Source organism: Fusarium phalaenopsidis, assembly GCF_050370095.1.
Source record: "Fusarium phalaenopsidis strain FUZ10S chromosome Unknown contig_32302, whole genome shotgun sequence".
NCBI lineage: Eukaryota > Fungi > Ascomycota > Sordariomycetes > Hypocreales > Nectriaceae > Fusarium > Fusarium phalaenopsidis.
In genome coordinates this window covers 3,179,563-3,198,571 of record NW_028145405.1, presented here as the reverse complement: position 1 = coordinate 3,198,571, position 19,009 = coordinate 3,179,563, and the positions used below count along the sequence as shown (strand labels likewise).

General features: G+C 53.0%; 4 protein-coding genes across 4 annotated transcripts; 3 read left to right on the top strand and 1 right to left on the bottom strand.

The window, feature by feature from the left end:
* Nucleotides 1-46: 46 nt before the first annotated feature.
* On the bottom strand, nucleotides 47-969 carry LRP88_08347 (dihydroneopterin aldolase; the record flags this gene model as incomplete). The annotated part of the gene is made up of 2 exons (XM_083244855.1): nucleotides 47-253; nucleotides 304-969. 2 exons carry the CDS (start codon nucleotides 967-969, stop codon nucleotides 47-49), a joined length of 873 nt encoding a protein of 290 aa, XP_083099349.1.
* A 7,611-nt stretch (nucleotides 970-8,580) lies between these two features.
* LRP88_08346 (uncharacterized protein) lies at nucleotides 8,581-10,205 on the top strand (the record flags this gene model as incomplete). Its single annotated transcript, XM_083244854.1, has 4 exons — nucleotides 8,581-8,659; nucleotides 8,711-8,949; nucleotides 9,001-9,771; nucleotides 9,822-10,205. 4 exons carry the CDS (start codon nucleotides 8,581-8,583, stop codon nucleotides 10,203-10,205), a joined length of 1,473 nt encoding a protein of 490 aa, XP_083099348.1.
* Nucleotides 10,206-13,185: 2,980 nt separating this feature from the next.
* LRP88_08345 (glycoside hydrolase superfamily) lies at nucleotides 13,186-14,685 on the top strand (the record flags this gene model as incomplete). The annotated part of the gene is made up of 1 exon (XM_083244853.1): nucleotides 13,186-14,685. One exon carries the CDS (start codon nucleotides 13,186-13,188, stop codon nucleotides 14,683-14,685), a length of 1,500 nt encoding a protein of 499 aa, XP_083099347.1.
* A 535-nt stretch (nucleotides 14,686-15,220) lies between these two features.
* LRP88_08344 (uncharacterized protein) lies at nucleotides 15,221-17,636 on the top strand (the record flags this gene model as incomplete). The annotated part of the gene is made up of 4 exons (XM_083244852.1): nucleotides 15,221-15,304; nucleotides 15,387-15,587; nucleotides 15,642-16,256; nucleotides 16,536-17,636. 4 exons carry the CDS (start codon nucleotides 15,221-15,223, stop codon nucleotides 17,634-17,636), a joined length of 2,001 nt encoding a protein of 666 aa, XP_083099346.1.
* Nucleotides 17,637-19,009: the final 1,373 nt, after the last annotated feature.

The following is a 19,009-nucleotide window of genomic DNA, read 5'->3' as shown; positions in this document are numbered from 1 at the left end:
TCCCTGTCTTTTCCTCTGTCTTGACGTCTTTCGCCTTGACCTCAGTCTAGGTCTCAATCTTGACATCCTCCGTCTTGACTGTCAGCTCGACACAGGCTGCATCAGCAAGGGGCACGGCGGTAGGCTTCTCCAGTCCAATACGAATGATCGCTCCATAAAACTCCTCGCGCTTAGATTGCAGCTGCTTGGCAATCTGTACCGAAAGGTCTGCTGCGAGGGCCTCCAGTGTTTCATACGACGACGCAATCATTGCCTGTCAACTGTAAGCTTGCGACTCGTTCGCTCTGACATCGGTATACTCACATCGACTACCACACTCTCGAGGACGGCATAGTCATCATACATGGTCTCGTACTCGTCTATCCGTACATTCGCGATGACGACTTGCTTGGCGTTGCGCTCGTTGCTGTTGACACCGATCAGTGTCGGAACCCGAAGACCTTCCAGGCCGAGCTCCAGGCTCCGCGTTGTGAGTGATGAGTTGCTGAAGAGGGCAGATCCAGAGAGACGAATCGCACTCCCCATCAGTGACGCCTTGGGGAGAATGAGTGAGATGGTCAGTCGACGAATGAAGGTGATGTCTAGGAACGACTTCGATTCGCTTGTCGAGGGCCCTCTCAGCCCGTTGTAGCGAAACCCAGTGAGGTCGATCCAGAGCTCATTCAGTACATCGCTCAGTGACAATCCCGACTTGGGCAGACGACCCAGAGTGCTCAGGATGGCCTTGCTGAGCAGGCCATAATGCACCGTGTCCGAGGCGACCTTGTCGTCGGCAGACGACGTCCCAAAGGGCTGGGTGAGCGAGACTTCGGCCGATACCAGGAGAGGCTGCTGCTTGGCCCCACGGCCCCAGGCGTCCTTGGGACCTTGGATGGTTGTCTGGAGGTTCCGCACGCGGACGACGGCGACGGGGTCTCCCTCGTCATTCGAGAGTCGTCTGGACGACACGATGGGGGCTTCTCCAGTCATGGTGGATAGTGATCGAGGGGTCGGTTTTTGTTGGTTTGGCTTGGCTTGGATAGATGTGCCTGTGAGGCTGAGACTCTCGCTAGTCCTCTCTGTGGTGTGTGAGTCTCCTGCTTTGTTGACCAGTCTTTTCTTGGATATGATCAAGTTGTCGAGAGCTGATGTCACTGAAGACTTTGGAGAGGGAGAGGCTAAAATGAGAATCAATGGCGGGGCAAAGGCAATCCACTGGCACCATACAACCGTCCATTTCAAAATCAGGAAGGCTCGTCACACCAGGTGATATAACAATGGTAAATTCTCGTCAAACCGCAAATAATATTTTGAGCATACCTACGCAAAACTCGTCTAATTGTCTATCAGTGCTTGTTGACGATCAAGTTCTTCACCCACCTATTCCTCACCAATATCAGCTGTGAAGCCACCTACCCTAGACCAATATCGAATGAACTGTTCTGGATGTAAAAACTCACATCAGAGAAGTATCAAGAAATATGGCCAGAGGAGGACATATTGCTGTTCCACATTTCTAGTCAGTAATTTGAGGCATTCTTTTAATGCTGGGTAACTAGTTTGCTCAAACTGTATCATATGCTGCTCACATTTGGCTCAAGACACCTGTAACTAGGATTTTGAAAAGTTCGGCTTGGCAGTATTTTTAATGGACCTGTTTCCACAAACATAACCTCCAGTGTCTAATGTTAATGAACAATCTAATATGCAACATCTTAATCCTCCGCGACCCGACCCGTGAGAGTTTGTCGGCGATAGATTACTACGTACTCCCCGAGCCCAGATATCCCAAGACACCCAGCCGCATCCTTCCCGCAAAGGAACACACAGGGTTGCATTTTTTTCACTCCTTAGACCAGGCCGTACACTCCTCATCCTGGCACGAGCGTCCTGCAAGGACCAATGCGCTCGGGCATCTTGTCGTATGAGGAAACACCTGTTTCCCTATCCCTATCTCTTGGGCTCTGAGTCGTTTCTGGAACACGTCTACTGCACCGTGCGATCGACCTTCTCTGCGTGGTTTAACGCGACAGCGTGGGGGAGCCCCTCAAAAAAGACGCGCACGATTCGGTTCCAGTTGGTCGGGCTCCTGGTAACCACACGGAAGTCGAGCCTGCAGACGCGGTTCAACTGAAAGCCAAGCCAGGAAAAAACCCGCCGTCTCAGGCTGGTTGCCCGGGGGTCCGCGGGACTCAGACACGGCATCTCTGGACGAGAGATTCGGATGGCAGGTTGGAGTTCAGATGATACTCGGTTGCCCAACCTATAGCCTCCATCTCCATAACGGGCCGCTCAACAAGTTGAGCTCGTTCCGCCAAGACCTGAAGATGCCAAGATAGGGCAGGGTCGCGACCAAAAGGTGAAACCCAACTCCAACCGACCGCCAAGCCAAGACATGGGTTCACTGACAACAGATCTTGTCCCTGCCTCGAAACGGAAGACGATGGCACCATCCAAGTGCAACATCAAGCGCAACATCAGGCCCCATCTCAAACTGTTGATAAACTTCGACCTCAAAGCCTAAACCCCAAGACTGCTTGCTATCCTGAGGTCTGAGGCCTGAACGACGCGGCTGCAGCAACTTAGTAGCTCCGCACTCTCTCGTCCCGACATTCGTAATTTGCGACTGCTGAAATGTAGCCGAGTGGCGTTGACTATGCTCGGAACAGAGAAATAACGGCTTCAACTGCTTCCTTGCTGTCAATACACGAGCAAACCTCTTTAGTCCACATACGGCAACACTAGCCCCAGCCTCATCGGAGCTGTGTGCCTGCAACTCCGATGCCTTGCGACACAACCCGCAACAGTGAAGCACAACGTCGTTCTGGAAGAGGGGCATCTTGAAACCTGGCATGGGTATACCCAGGCAGCCTTCTCCTTTAGGTTTGCCTGTCGTGCTGTGCTCTGAGTTCCGCTGCCCCCCCTCGGACGGGGCCCGCCTTAGCCTCGCAAGCCCCCCCTGGAGCTGGACCTCAACGGCGATCGCAAACCTGGCCTCAAGCACTCCAGGTTTACTAGATGATGCTTGAAGCCAAAAATGGTTGTGAATTCTCAGGCGATCTAGCTCAAACGCTCCCGGCGTTGAAACCAAATCCAGCTAGCCTCCCGGACGACCCCACGACTAGGTATGCGGGACGTGCCTGAGTCGGTAACCAGCCAAACCATTCTTGGCCTTGGTGATGTTGTGCGTGGAGTCTGGGGACCGTGCCACACTTCGCGTCTTCTAGAGAACAGTAGGTTCGGTGGTTCTAGTGATTGAACCTGTGTCCGTTGTTTCAGTCCTTTGAATCACTTCGCGGCAATGACATCCGTGCCCTTACTGATACCCAAACTTCGTCATCCAATCCTCTGTTCCGCCCTGTATAAGTCCTAGCTTTCCGCAAGTCGGCGCAGAGTAGAGGCCCGGCTTAGAACCGATCAAGTTGACCGCTCAGAAGACCCCTGTCGCGCCCAGACAGGTGCCGCAGAGTATCATGCAGGTTCTTTACCCGTCGTGCATGTCAAGAATGTCCAATTTTGCGCTCTTGTCGGCTGAATTGAGTGCCACTAAGCAGGTGAAATTTGCTCCAAACACCAAGAGACCCTGGGGAACTTTCCGATTATCGCAACGTTTTTACCCACCACAGCCTTGTGCTTATGAGTTGTGGATCTCTTGCCAAGGGGCAATGTAACGGTCAAGTCTTTCACGTCCAAATCGACGTCGCTTCCGAGCGGCGGCGGGAGAGTCAAGGGCTGAAGGCCGGGGTTTGCATAGAGGCTAATGGTGTCCCATGTTCGTCAAAGTTTCCCGACAGTTGGATCATGCCACCATTGGTGGCATTGGTAGGTCCGCCCTCACCTCTCCGAGTCTTTCGTTCTCGGCCGTTTCGGGCATTACCATAGGGGACTATTGGCGACGAAAGAACGCACCTTGAAGGCAACTTTACGCTTTGTATAGGTGAGTGTTGCTCGACATGTTATACTGCCCTGTGCTGTTCTCTCCAGCCCAGGAGTTTGAACTTGTTCCACCACACAACAAACCTGGCATTGACAACCAGGACAGGGTTGAAACGTAAAGGCTTCAGCACTACTGGTAAGCTTCTGGAAGGGAGATGAATGGAAATGGACAAAGCGCCACACGGCCGTAAAGGGCATGTGAGCCGTGACTATGTCGAAGTCTCGGTCACCGGCGCAGGCTTTTTCGATGCAGGGCGTTTCGGAAAGAGATCAAGCCCCGACATAAACCAGTGAGTCCGGAATTGTTGAGGCATCTTGCTGTGCTGATGACCGACACTTGTCGGCCTCACATGCTGTCTTTTCTAATTATTCTGACGATCGAAGTGCCGAATGGGTGTAAGAGAGGCAAGCTAAAAGGAAGAATGCGGGGAAGATGTGGATGGAGGGTGTTAATCAAAGTCTGCAGAAATGATGCTGGCTCTCCATCGACAACCATCGGAGCCTCCCGGGCCCTTTTGTCCGCCGGACTCAGACAGCCCAAGAATAGATGTGGACTCTGGCGAGGGTCTGATAAGCGGGCCGACAACGAGTTGGTGCAACAGCCGTCTCTCGCTCGGATCCTCAGGAGGTTTGTCGACGAGCAGTATAGAGAATAAGAGTTTCATCTGGCCTTCTTACGCGTCCAAAAGACAGCGGGATGTGTCTCGTTCGGCCGAGTTGTTAGTGCACATGGCTAGCCGTTTGGCTTTTCCCGCATGTGTCTTGGGGATGTCGCAAGAAAGGACCGAAGGGACAGAAAAAGAAAGATGACACACCACCAACTTCTCCAAGTTGCAGCGGAAGTGGCTGACAGTTGACCGGGGAGTGACATGACAGACCTCTGGCCCATGCCGGCCGGGGGATGCCAGGTACCTGCATCAAGAGTGTGGCACACCAACTTGCCGTTGTCAGTCAACCAACTCCTTTGTTTTTGTTGGGATGGTCGACTTCGACCTGCTCAATTTCTCGCTTTCGATTTCAGGTGCAGATGCGACATATCAGCTTGGAGTCTCCTCCATGTGAAGGATGCTGAGGAGAAGATGACCTGATGTGATGTGATCATCATATGTAAGCTTGCATCGGGGTTGGGCAAAAGGAACAATACGACCAGAACGGCAACTCGGCGGCCTTCGATCACCAACCGCTGGAGATCTGCAACCTGGGCCCTGGCCTGATATACTGCAGGGAAGACTTTTTGGCAGGTGGTGACTTTCAGGCATTGAAGTGAGCTCTGTTGAAAATTCCCGCCTCTCTGGGTGCGTTATGCGGCTTATATCGACGAGTCCATGCCTATAGTCAATAATAGGCGTGCTTTGTCTGTTTTGCATTTGCCAGTAAGCTATTATTGATACAGGCACGCGAGATTGCCATTGCAGTGGAAACTGGCATCTCTCGCTGTGACTGGGCCTGGCAAAGTCGACGATTGTGGGGAGACTCGAGAGTCAAATTCCAAGAGGCAAATCAGAAGCCAAGTCGGGGTATCGCGAAAGGACAGAAGACTTAGTTCCTGAGTGGCAAAGGCCAGATGCAGGCTCAATGACATGCCCATGTGAACAAGGGGCTTCTGCGAGTCACAACCAACAGACAGAAGCGGCGACAAGAGGATCAATGAACATGAGCATGGGCGAGACGGGAGTGACAAGGAGTGATGGGGTGTGATGGACAAGGGTGCGTCGTGTCTTGTGGAGAAAATCAGCGGGGAGGGGAGAAGGGCCGAGAGGCCAGTCATAGCGCGAGGACGGCTTGTGTCTTGTCCGAGTGCTTTTTGGGCGACGGCTCAGGAGCGCTGTGAGCGAGGTTACTGGCTGCAGTCTGTCGAATAGATCTTAACCTCTCGCAATGGCTTGAGACCAACACAAGATGATCAGCCTTAACAGGCGTTGATATTGATGCTCCAGAGCCAGCCACATAACCCAATTCCAGCGACTGGGCGATGAGAAGCGGATGAGCGGGAGCGTTAGGGAAGTCTAATGTGCTTGAAAGGCAGCGCACCAACAGGAACGCCTCGTTCGATGGTGGATAGTGACGGGTACGATATCGGCATTGCTCGAGATGGTGATGGGGTATTGTGATGGACAATCTAGTCAGCACGAGATCATCATCGTCCTATAGGGGAACATGTCCGGTTGGGGCACATGTACGCACACGCGTGCTTGAATTGACAAATGAAGCATTGGGATGGGAAAGATAGAGATCCTTGAATGCTTACCGTGGGCCATCAGAAACAAATTGTGGGCGCGATGATGGCCTTGAACTGGAAGGAGGCCTGGTCCCGTGACAGTTGGACATGCTCGTCATGCCCCGCCTAGATGCGACAATGCGACTCACTCAACCCAGCTCCTTCTCCCACAGGCAGGCAGGCAACTAGCAAGAAGCAAGTCGGCTTGACCAGGGCAACGTATCGCACGACGTATCTGTCCTGGTTTCTAGAAATACTCACTATGGTGGCGGCGCCTCTCGTTGGTTCCCGCCCATTAAGCTTTGCAGGTTCAACGGTTGCACGGAACTCCGCCCCTCTGCAGAACCATCAACCTGAGCCCAGCACGGCTGAGGGACCGACCGGATGCCCTGAGACGCGCAGAACGGCACCCAGATGGGTCCCTCCTCGAGCGTTCACCGTTTCGATGGTGAACGAGCAACGTGGCCCCGAGACCTGCGGACGGTATCTACGTCGACAGTGGTGGTGATGGCGATGACGTCTCTGGAATGACGACTTTGTCGATAGAAAATCCACCTTCCTTCAATGACAAGGCGTCCAAGAGCATCGAACAAGGACCCTTGATAATGGCGCAGTGAGGCCTCGAGAAACGCCGCCCCGCATAACAGCCACCACCAAAGCACGCCTAACCCATGATCAAACCGGCGGGACCGAGTATAGGTACGAGCGCCTCTTGACGAAATCTTTTCGAGTCCCAACCTGCGAACTATAGCCGAGACCGCACAGTTACTCGTCATCCAAGATCCAACCAAGGCTCGCAGCAGACTCTTTTTCGCATAACGCATCTCAAAATCAGCCCAGCCCGCCAGGGTCCGGCCAAGTCGCCCCCAACTACCAAGGTCAGCATGGAAGAAAACTGTACCACCCATGGCGGTGGAAAGGCAGATCGAGGCCTATGGTTGGCCTGTATGGGTAGCCTGGGCAGTCTCTTCATCTCCTCTGCAGCTCTTTTTTTTACCACTGGGCTCTGTTGTTTGGTTGAGAAATTGCCAATGACATGCTGACTTGACGAGCCCTGAGGCTCTCAACGTGGCCGCCTACTTAGCTGTGGTACAAGCTGGACTCACGGACCCAGAGTACCATCAATCTGGGCCTGGAGAAATGACCGACCTGATACCAATACAGGGCTTGCTGGGATTGAGTGTCCCGTCGTGGGTTGAGTGAGTGAGGTCACCCATCGCCCACAATCTCATTACCGGGGTCTGGGGTTGGGCGGCCGTGTCGCCGGAGTCAGAGGATGCAAGGGGAGTGTCGTGGCGGCCGAGACACACATCGACACCCCTGGAGTTCACCCCTGCAGCGAAAACACTGCTCCCCACCTAAAAACCTCCGGCTCCGCCAAAACTCGCCTCTACCCCTGGGACCTGGCAGCAACAGATGCCCTTCTTGGGAAACGGGCTCCATTCGAGACCCTCTCGAGTCCCTGGGGCCTCTCAGGGCTGCGTGTTGGTGGGTCACTCCCAGTGGAGGTCCAGCAACCCCTGCTTCCTCACTATGCCCCTCCTCTCTCTCCGCCTCTTCTCCCTTCCGAATGGGCGCCCGCTCGTCATCACCGACCACCATCCCCCCCAATGACGGTTCAAGCCGTGGTCTCCAGTAGTCGCAGCGCCTGAGGAGTCGTCAACTCAGCCCTCCATCACGGCCCCATTGGTCCCTGTCAGAACTGCCCTGGTCCCGGTGCCATGCCCGACAGAGGGCCCTCGCCCGTGGTCTATACGGCCCCGAAAGGGTGGGAGAGATGTAGATGCAAAGGAACTCTTCGAGCCTTCTCTCGGCTCAGCATGGCAGGGGTGGCAACAAGACGGAGGCGACCCGTTACCTCCACTCTCGCCTCGAGCTTGGTCCTCGATCCCCGTATTGCGAGTGGTGCTGATGCCGGTAGTGCTGCTGGCCAAATATCCAGATCTCTCTCCATCCCGCCAGCCTATATGACCCGCCTACCCTCCTCCCCACGCGCGACTTCGTCTTTGCTCGTTGTCTGTCTCTTGTGTCTCTGTGCTGACCGCACCATCTTGGTGTTGCCGTCTTGTCTATTGTGTCTTGGATAATGCTTCTTGTGTAATACTCTGTCTACTATACCGTCTTGGGATTCCTCGACATCCTACCTCATTCACCATTGCTTGTATACAACCCCATCGAAACCATCTCGGTACTGCCGCCTGGTGTCACATCCTCGACATATCGACGAACCGCTCGCCGTGTCATAGTCGTACTGAACTCATACCGGCGTCAACTGTTCTACTCAATATCGAATCGACCGATCAGCGCCACACCTTCTATCTCATTGAACTCGACCGACCTTCGACTTCTATCGACTGGACTGGGGAACCTTTTCTCGATAGGACCTGCGCCTGTTGTGGCCAGTGCCCTTGATTTCTATCGACAGTCTCTCTCCGTTTTCGTTCACCATGGCCAACACTACTATTGGGCTAAACCTATGCCCCCCGCCGTTCTTCGACCAAACGCTATTTCCCGACGAGGGTGGATGTAAGAGTGTCTGAGCTAGGGTTGTTGTCGGGTTATCTAACAAATACTTAGTTGTCGATGGACGGCTCTGTCAAATGGTGGGCACTATGCAATGCTGCCTGCCATGTCCCATGACCGACTGGGTGTACCCTGATCGTTTCGAGACCCTGACGGCGGTCGCGAACTGGGTCGCTGCCTTTAGTGTTCTGTGTTGCGTCTTCTTGCTCCTATCATGGGCATGCTTGCCTGTGGACAAGACCAACCGCCATTATCTGAGCATATGTCTGACCTTTGCTGTGTTGCTAATGAATGTGAGTTGATGTTCTAGGCCCTGGCACACAGTTACTGATGCAATAAACCAGCTGGGCTTTGTGATTCCGCTGGCAGCGCGACCGGATCAATGCTACAATGAGATCACCCCCCACAGCATGAAGACGAGCCAGGTCTGTGGCGCCTCGGGCGCATTCCTCCTCCTCGGAGGCTGGGCTGGCGTCATGTGGGTGTTTCTCAGATCCGTATCGCTTCACCTTCAGATCTGCTGGCAGGTCCTTGTTGGCCGAAACTTTATGATCTTTGCCCAGGCGGCTGGATGGGGAGTTCCTATTCTGGGCATCATCCTGGCCCTCGTCTTCAGCGGTGTCTCGTTCCGCTTCGGGGCGACATGCCACATCAACCACGCCAACAGCTTGGCCGACTTCTGGATCCCTCTGATGCTCTTCGCCGGGTTGACTGTCATCATCACCTTTGCCACCTTTGGCTACTGCATCAAGGTTTACCTGGCTGCCTTGGGCGACAACGGCGCGTCTTCGGAGGGTTCCAGCCTGCCTACTTACACCCAGAGCATCAAGACCATGAGCCCACGACAAGCATACCGCAGGGTTCGTCGCGTCATCGCCCTTCAATGGCGAGGCATTGCCATCGTTCTCATCATCATCGCCGATGTCATCTTCTTTTGTGTCATCTTTGTATTCCAGGATAACGTTGTACAGTCTGTGACTGACGACCCCACATTGGCTGAGGACTGGGTGAAGTGCCTGGTCTTGGAGAACGGCAAAAAGGCCAAATGTCTCGACGAAGCAACAGCACTTGTTCTTAACGAAGCAACCGTCACGGCTGTGTTGCTTCTTCTCGCAGTATGTTGACGTGTCAAATATTAATCCGAACCTTAGCTAACCCGTGATAGCTCAACGGCCTTTGGCTACTCTTCTTCCTCGGACGATGGTCCATGGCCCAAGGATGGCTCGAACTATTCTCGAAGCCGTTCAAGAACAAGAAAGAATTTGTATCGGTGGATGCCCACATCGATGCCAAGAATAGCACACGTTCGTACGAGATGCTCTCACGAGATTCGAGCGCCGCGGTAACACCCATTACTCCAGTGAAGTCCCCTGAGAGTGGACGAAGAACCCCCGACTACTTTGGGCGAACCGCTCGCTACCATGCGCCAGCACGTTCGTTCTCGAGCCCTAGACCCCCGCCGGCTACATCATGGGATGCCGGAGAGACGTTTGCTATGCCGACATATAAAGACAAAGACATGCACCCACTGAGCATGAATCAAACATGAAAGCTCCAGACTTGAACGAAGAGAGCATTGAGAGACGATAATCACATATTTACGCATAATTATACCCAAAATCAACCAACGACCTTCACACCGCTGCGACAGCCACCGCGCAAAGCCTCGAAGCTTTTTGCCGACACGCTAGTCCTCGGTAAGAGAAGGATCAGCAACACCAACGACTGGATTTACTTTTTTTTTTTTTTTTATTAATGGAGGACTTTTCTTGACACGATAGCGAGGCGTTGACATTTGAGATGGGTGCGGCTTTGAATAAGGAGAAGAGCAAAGCGCGGGGATGCCTGTCGACTCTAGCAAACACCAAACCTAAGAGTTTGCTGATGTAGAATAACGACCAAGACGACGAGTCTGAGACTCTAAACGAATGCAGTTTCAGGTTCCGTCAGACTGGCCCTTGTTGGAGGGTATTGGCGCGAGACGTTATTGGGTGTAACAACAGAACAGACAGAGCGTCTGTCTGTCTACTGACTCTAGAGACACGAGTCTAGAGAGCGCCGGCGGGAATTGGGACATGGATTTGTAACCATACCGGTAGCTGCGGACAAAAGAACCTCACCAAGTGAGGAACATCAACCTTGAGATATCAGGTTATCTCATTCCAATACAATCATACCTTGAACTACATTTCAATCTATGCACTCCGCAAGCTTGTCTTCCGTGCCGTTGGCTACCAGGAAAGAGCCCTATCAACCAGAACTAAGTCGTACTGAAAGTTACCTCCTATGGATGCGTTCAATTACACAGAGAAGGCCGGCTCTAAGGCGTACTAGGCGTTCACAAGATAACCTGGAGGCCAAGGAAGTATGGGGAAGAGATTTTCCCTCCACTTTTGTTTCCATCGACTTCTCGCTTCTTAGGGTTTGGCGAAAGGTCTTCCGTCCAGAAACCCCCCCTTTGGCGTTGATGCCAGGCGTTGAGATGGCTGGCGATGGTTGGGGCGTCGTCTTCGTGGTCCAGTCGCGGAACATTTGACGAAAGTATGCTTCTGATGATTTTTTGGTCACTGGGCTTTCCTATAGCCGAAGGAGATCATCATAGGAGATTCTTTCCTCCCGAGTGAAGTCATTTACCCCTTTGATGATGGTCTCTGGTGGGTGCGAAGACAAGGTTCGGCGTGGTACCCAGAGGATAGTTGTCGACGCACCTTCGTCGCTTACATGTGGTGGTGGCTGGTTTCGGGATCCCTATATCTGGGTAGGTAAACATAGTCAATAGTTCAAAGAGAACTTAGGATATCTTTATGTAAAGATTAAGCACATAACGAGAAGATACACACACACTCCTTAGATTATTCCCTCTTGCTCTCGGTCTATTATTATGATAAGATACCCCTAAGGATTTGCCCAAGATAGAGTGGAAGGCTGATGGAAACGAAGAACGAGAGTCTGAGGTCCGGAAGCAGGCGAGAAAGCAAGGCGCAGCGGCCGTTATGACAATGGCCATTGACAAAAAGGCCGGACTGAACACAATTGGCGCGACACCACAGGTACCCTGGGCAAGAGTGACTTCAAGCTCACACCTGGCTACACCTTGCGAAAGGCGCAGGTGGAGTGCATTTCCAAGCACGACGCGTGCGAGAGAACGGTTGCTGGAGCACACAACCGCCGACTTGCACTCCATCCTGGCCAAAAGAGGACCAAGAAGTTTGCTGCAGCTGGCTCAGCTGGCTCCGCAGGTCTGGAGCCAAAGATCGACATCGACGACCTCCCAACATAAGCTCGCGAGCCGAAGCTTCTTGTTGACCAAATTGAGCAGCAAGCAAAGGATCTTCTGCGCTTGGCCGATGAAGTCAGAGCCCACGACATGTCTTAAGGTGCAATTTGGTGTTTTTCGGGAATTTTTTTTCATCTCGTTTTGGGTTGGGATGATTCGGGGACATGCTTCTCGGTGGGCTTTTAAGCTGTGAGGTTTCGGACTGGAGATGAAGCTTGGGTGGTGCAATGGGCATTAATTACGAAGTAGAGGGAACAAATCAATATCGGTCCACCTGGTTGGGCTCCCTGTAATTTGAGCTTCGATTGCCCCGAAAGATTTCGTCACTTGACTGCCCGGGTAGTCATCTTACCCAAACACCCATCGGTCCACTGCGTCCTTGGTGTACACTTACCTATCCAACGCCATTGTCATTCTGACAACCTTTTACGATTGGGTTACTCAATACCTAGGTGTTTTCGGATTTCCTCGCCAAACCCAGTCTTTCTTAATAACTCTCCTTAGGCCATCGTCTGCTAATTAACATTACTTCACACGGCGTGAGGCATTGCGGTTGGTGTCCATGCTGGCGTAATCGGCGGCACGGGCTCTTTGCCAAGTGCGAAGCGCCGAAACATGAGGCACACCAGTTTAATGCCATTACTTATGGGTGAAATATAGCGAACAATGGCAATTTATGTCAATTATTCATTAAAGAAGTAAACACATAATAAAGTAAAGTCAAAATACCGAAACCTTATTCTTGAGTGTTGTTGGGAGTCAGTTTAAGTTCAAAATGTTGTTGCGATGAAGCGTCCAATATCCAATTCTTGTGTCGCGTGCTTCCTCGTTCAGTGGCCAGTCGACATTCAGTTGGTCAGATCGCCCTGCATCCTGTTCCGGCCCATCCGAAAAGGGCACCACAGTCCAGGGACCAGACAGCTTATCTGAGCTCAGCAGCTGGTGTGAGAGGTATAATAGCGGGAGGTGACCCTCGTGTGAGATCGCTGCCTCAAGATCCTCCTTCATTGCCCTGGTCAGATCGAGTGCTGATGCTCAGATAGCGTCATTCCAACACGTCTTTGGTGTGTTGCGTGCGCGACGAAATTCGCTTTTCCAACGATCTTCTGGAGACACAATCGGATCCCCAAATAGGGGAATACCAACTCGACTCAAAGACTCAGTACAACGTGCGATTGAGACGAGATCAGCTGGAAACCCCAAGAGCACACGACAAAATCCCATTGTGGGTGGTCAGCCTTTCATCCTGACTATGAGTGGGGCGTCCCGACTCTCGGCCTTCATTCGCGGCAAGCGGCCCCGCATCCCGGAGACAGACACCGGTCAACGGAGCCGCTTGCTTGACGACTGGATCAACGGAGAGGATGGTAATGAAGACAAGAATGAAGATGAGCAGCAATATGAGAATCCTTCGAATTTCGAATCCACCAGGTTTTACTCATACACACGCTTCCCTGCCGACAAAAAGCCAGCGAGGAGGTGTGGACGAAGAGGCAGATGCTTCCGAAGTCGGTGCTGTGCCATCTTCCTCTTGGTAACGATTCTGGTTCTCGGTGTTGCCTGGACCTATAGATGGCACATAGAGACTGCTCGTCGCCAAAAATGGACACCAGATGCAGAAACAGAACGATTCAGCCATAAGCCATTGCAGCTGCCCACCAAGAACATTCAGATCTCCAACTTTACATTGCCACTGCGGACCAAAGGTCGCGATATCGTCGACGCTCGCGGTGAGCGCTTCAAGCTTGCTTCGGTGAACTGGTACGGAGCTAGCGATGAGCTTTTTGTGGCAGGGGGACTGGATATCCGACACCGCGATGACATTGCTCAGACTATCAAGCGTCTCGGCTTTAACAGTGTCAGACTGCCTTACGCTGACGAGCTGGTCATCAAGAACCCAACCGTTGATGCGAGGTACCTTCGTGCAAACTCGGACCTGGTAGGGCTGAGGGCCATGGATGTATTCCATGCCGTCGTGGAGTCACTGACCAAGGCGGGCATTGCGGTGATTGTTAATAACCACATTACGAGCGCTATATGGTGCTGCGGTGCAGACCCATGCGATGCTGCCTGGGCCAACGATTATCTGGGACCGTTCTGCCCCGTGAAGCAGACCGAGGAGGAGTGGATTCAGCACTGGGAGACCATCATGTTGCCGCATGTGAATAATCCGCTCGTTATTGGCGTTGATCTCCGGAACGAGATTCGAGGTCTCTGGGGAACGATGCCATGGTCCAAGTGGGCAACAGCCGCAGAACGTTGTGGTAACAGGCTCCTTCGAATGAACAAGAACTGGCTTGTCATCGTTGAAGGCACTGAATCATCCAACGACCTATCTCATGTTGGAAAGCGTCCTATCAAACTTGACGTGGACCATCGAGTAGTGTATTCAGCGCATGTCTACGCGTGGTCGGGATGGGGCACCTGGGAAGGACGATTCCTTCTACGCGAGTACGAGTCGTTTGCAAAGGCCATGCGGCATAATTGGGGGTATATCTTGGATGAGGACATGGCGCCTGTCTGGGTCGGCGAATTTGGTGCACCGTCCAAACCATCTGTCGGCGATGCAAACTACTGGCAGCATCTCATGCGTTTCCTCCGAGAACAGAACGCCGACTTCGGATACTGGGCCCTCAACGCACGAAAGCCAAAGGGCAATACGACCGAGACGTACGGGCTATTGCATGACGACTGGGTGACTCCGATGCTAGACTACCGAATGAAGGACATGCTAGATCTGATGGCGGCATGAGGACGGATTTGGAAGACTCGGCGTTTATATGTGAAACTGGGCAGCGAATTTCAGGGAAATGATGAAAATGCAACCGGGTCTCAAGATTTATTGGAGTATAACTGGAACGGAGTTTGTGTCAAGGATTGTATATTTCCGGAAAAGGGGTACAAACAGAGATAGTGTTGGCAACGTTGAACTTCAAGTTGCGAGTTTGGGTCAGGCTATGATTCTATAGATGACAGTGTGAATATGCGTATGCCTTCTCAACACCGAATGCACCTGCCGAGGTGTGAGCAAGCTCCTTATCGATAACAGGCGCAAGTCGGAGGCACTGCGCCCCGCCACCTCACCTCGCCTCTCACTCTCTACCACCACAGAAGCACAATCAGTTGTCCTGCAGCATCACACAACTTAACCCTACAACTCTAATAGCCTCGTCGTACTGATCTCCCGGTCGCGACTCGCAACGCACCTTGCCGTATCGCCATTATCCGAATGTTCATGTGCAACACCGCAACGAGGCTCCCCTCCGCGCATCCTTGAATGCTTGCTGATGGAAAGCCAACCATCGCCCTCCGCCCCTGCAAAGTTCCCGATTTCTGTGGGAAAATGCTACGCGCAAACCGCCAACGAGCGGGTGAGTCTTTTGAGCTTGGGAAATGCCTCTCATTGCCATCTAGGTCTCTGCTGCTGACACAAACTGCTTTGCGCCTGATCAGTTTGGCGATGGGGCCAGAGCTGCCATCCGCCAGCGCGAACGGTTGTCCCTAGGCTTGCACCCCACCGACGCCGAAATCCCCTTTACGTGGCCTTCCGAAGATGACGAGAATCAGGCCGGCCCTGAATCCTCCATCTATAGACTTGTACCGAGCATGCAGAGCTATAGGAACAACCTTACGGCTCTCTCTCAAGTGTGCAATGTGCGACCTCCCGGCCTTCCGGTGAATGTGTGCATTACTGATCACCTACCCTAGCTCTACTTTGTCGCCTACCAAGGCCACATATTCGTCTACAAACCCCGCGGAGTACCGCACCAATCGCTTCCTTGCCACCCCGATCTTCAACTCAAGCCCGAACCGAGCCCCTACTCCCGTTCGGTCGGAGGATATCTCGACCCGAGAAGACCACATCTGATCAACCATATTATCACTGGGCTACTTGGGCACGAAGAGATTGTGCTTGCGTGCTACGATGACGGCGACGTGGTTGCGTACTACACGAAGCATATTGGCACATACGTCTTTGGAGGCCGTGAAACTACTGGCTCGTCGCACAGAGCTACACCAAGGCCCTTCTTCCGTGAGAACGTCGGTATGTCTGCATGGGGTTTGGCTATACATCAAAAGTCCCGCCTCATTGCTGTCAGCTCGAACCGTCACGAGGTGGTTGTGTTTGCCTTGGCATTGACATCGGACCCTTTCAGGCGGAAAGAAGCCTCCTCCTCAGACTCCCAGGGACCTAAAAAGCCAGAAAGGAGGATCGGTCATCGGCGAAACCGCAATTGGAGGATAGTCATTATCATGGGCAGCGACGCGGACAATATGCCCAACATTTGTTTTGTGGATGACTTTGAAGGCCAGGCCCAGAAGGTATGTGCAATTGATATCAAGGGAACCGTTTGGCTGGCGGATATCTGGCAAGCCCATCAAGGCCCGATAGCCATCCAAGCCCTCAATCAGCTCAAGAGCGAGGAATTCTATCCTTCCCCTACTAGAGGCTGGGGAGTGCTCGCCTTGGATGATAGTTGCTTCATGAAAGTACGGACTAGCGAGGAGCTGTTTGGCCTTCACACGAGCCAAGTCGAAGTTATCCGCGCATCTAATGGGTGCAGCCACCCGTTGGTTAATGTGAAGAATGCCATCAACAAGATCCCAAACAATCCGCATCGAAGAGCAGCGCAGCCTGTCATGGCTCAAGCTCACCCTCATATGCTGCAACTGCCGTTCGGCTTTCAAGGACCTGGCGCCCTCTTGGACAGCGAAGAAAGCGGCGGCGAAAGCGCAGATGAAGACGATTTTGAAGATACAGAGGTTGGAAGCGAAGAGGAGGAGGATGATGGAGACGACATAGAGGATGACAACCATCAGGATATTCTTGGCGCCGAAGCCTTCGCCATAATTCCTGCAGGCGGGACGTTCCCGGCAGGCACCGTAGAGCACGCTCTGGTTGCCCCCTTTACGCCCCACGACTCGTTCGATACGCTGAACGCATTCTTGGACGACTTTGATGGCAAGATCTGTGAGGATGGGACCAGCTCAGACGAGGAGATTCTTCCCAGGAAGGCCGACATGACTTATTTCCCCCACAGCGGCGAAATACTCGAGACACCTCGACAGGAATCCCGGATGATAGGTTTCCTGAAGCGACCGCCTTGCGGCAACCATAATCGACAAGAACCAGAAGCCCGGCTGGCGGGGCTTAAACGCAAGTTCTTTCTGTTACGGACGTACGAAAAGGACATTGAGATGCGGCCATTCTCTCGGACGTCGGACTGGGACCGCCGAGTGGAGTTTGGTGTTGTCTGCCCAGACGCATTGAGGTTTGGCAGGTTCAAGGAGGTAGGGCTCGTGGCACACTTCCATGCGACGGGTAGACTCAATATGATTGCGCTGGCGCCAGAACTCTCCCTGGTGGTGATTGGGTCACCGATTGGGCGGGTGGTGCTCTTGACGCTGACTCGCAAGGCTGCGCCATCAGAGCGCGAGGAAGGAATCTGGGAACACGGGTTCCGAGTAGAGTGGGTGTTGCCGACACAGTCAGATGAGGAGGAGCACAGGAAGGTGCTTCGGCCGATGCACGGCATGGCCCTGAGCCCAATCCAGACGGGCGACGGAGATGGAAACGGGGTCACAGGTGGAGGGCCCGGGCTGCCACGGCGGTACCGGTTGATGCTTCACTATCGAAACCACGACATCTTGTCGTATGAGTTGACGCGGAACGAGCAAACGGGAAAGCTTTGCATATATTGACAAGGCGTTGTTTCAATCTAGGCGATGAAGGATACCCGGCGCAAGGTTTGGGTGCACTTTTTGGAGTCTTGGGAGGGTTTCTTTGGAGTTGGACTGGACTGTTTTCTTGTGTATTGTGATTGGGGGTTATTTTGGGGGTGCATTGATGGCTGTGTCGACATTTATCATGCTCTGATGAGGATTGAGGTAGAGATATTGATGCCAGTTACAAGCTCGTCGCAGAAGATCTAGGGACACGAGTATGAAATACAAAGGCTTGGAAGTTTGTTGCATGGGTGATAGTGGATACTTGGACAAACGTGGTTGACATTGAAAGATTGGTCTGGAGAAGCTGGAGCAAGATAATGCAACCAATCTATCTAGATACCCCACGGTTCTATAGGCGGGGTAATGATGGTGAATCACGAAAACCCATGACGAAGATTAAAAGGCGAGTTACTACGTAGATATCCGCGAGGCAAGGCGAGGCAAGGCGAGGCAAAACACATGGAGCCCCAGGGCAGCGGAGCCGGCTGAGGATGGAGACGGGCCCCGGACCGGGATCGGGAGTGGTGACAAGTATGAATTGGGTCACTCTTTGAGTGCGGGGACCCGTATCTCGGGGTTCCGGGTCGGCGGGACGAGCAGCTGCCCCCGCAAAGCGAAGCCCATTCCACGCCGGGGAAGGAGGGAGCAGAGCAGAAGGAGAAGAGAATGACAAGGGCGAGCTTCTAGAAAGTGGCGTGACGATATCAAAGATAGCGGAAAATAGGGGGTGGTTATACGATCATGACCAGAAGCGATTTGTGTGTCTTTGATGATCAGGGGAGACATGATTGGTCGATGGGCGAGATAAGGATGGGAAAAAAGCTTGACTACTTGGCATGGACCGGCGCCACGGGAAGGGAGGCTCAAGTGTGAGTGAAGGTGTGTGTGAGTGGACTCTGATAGGGGGGAACAGGAGAAAAAACCTGGGGATGTGGTTTTCCTGGTGGGAGAGATTTTACTGGATCTCGAGGTTTTTCCCCGCTATCCGTGGCTTGTTGCTTGGGGTGAAGCTGAAGCTGAGAAATGTGTGTGTGTGTGCGTATTCGTGTGTGTCGTCTGAGTGACTGGGCGTAGATAAGACATGAAGCCATCTCATCTTGTCGAGACAGAAATCGACTGTTGCCCAGTGCTCGCTCACCTTGACCTAGTGCAAATTACATACCGTGCTGTGCTGTGCTCATATCCGATATACCTAGTCTGTTTTTCTTCCCTGGTGGCGGCCTCACCGAGGATGCTTGTTGTCCTCGTCCATGCCCAAGTCTAGCAGGGGGGATTGGTCCTTACCGTGGTAGTGGATGCGGTTCTTGAAGCAAACGAAGAAAAAAAGTTGAGTGCCGCTGCCCGAG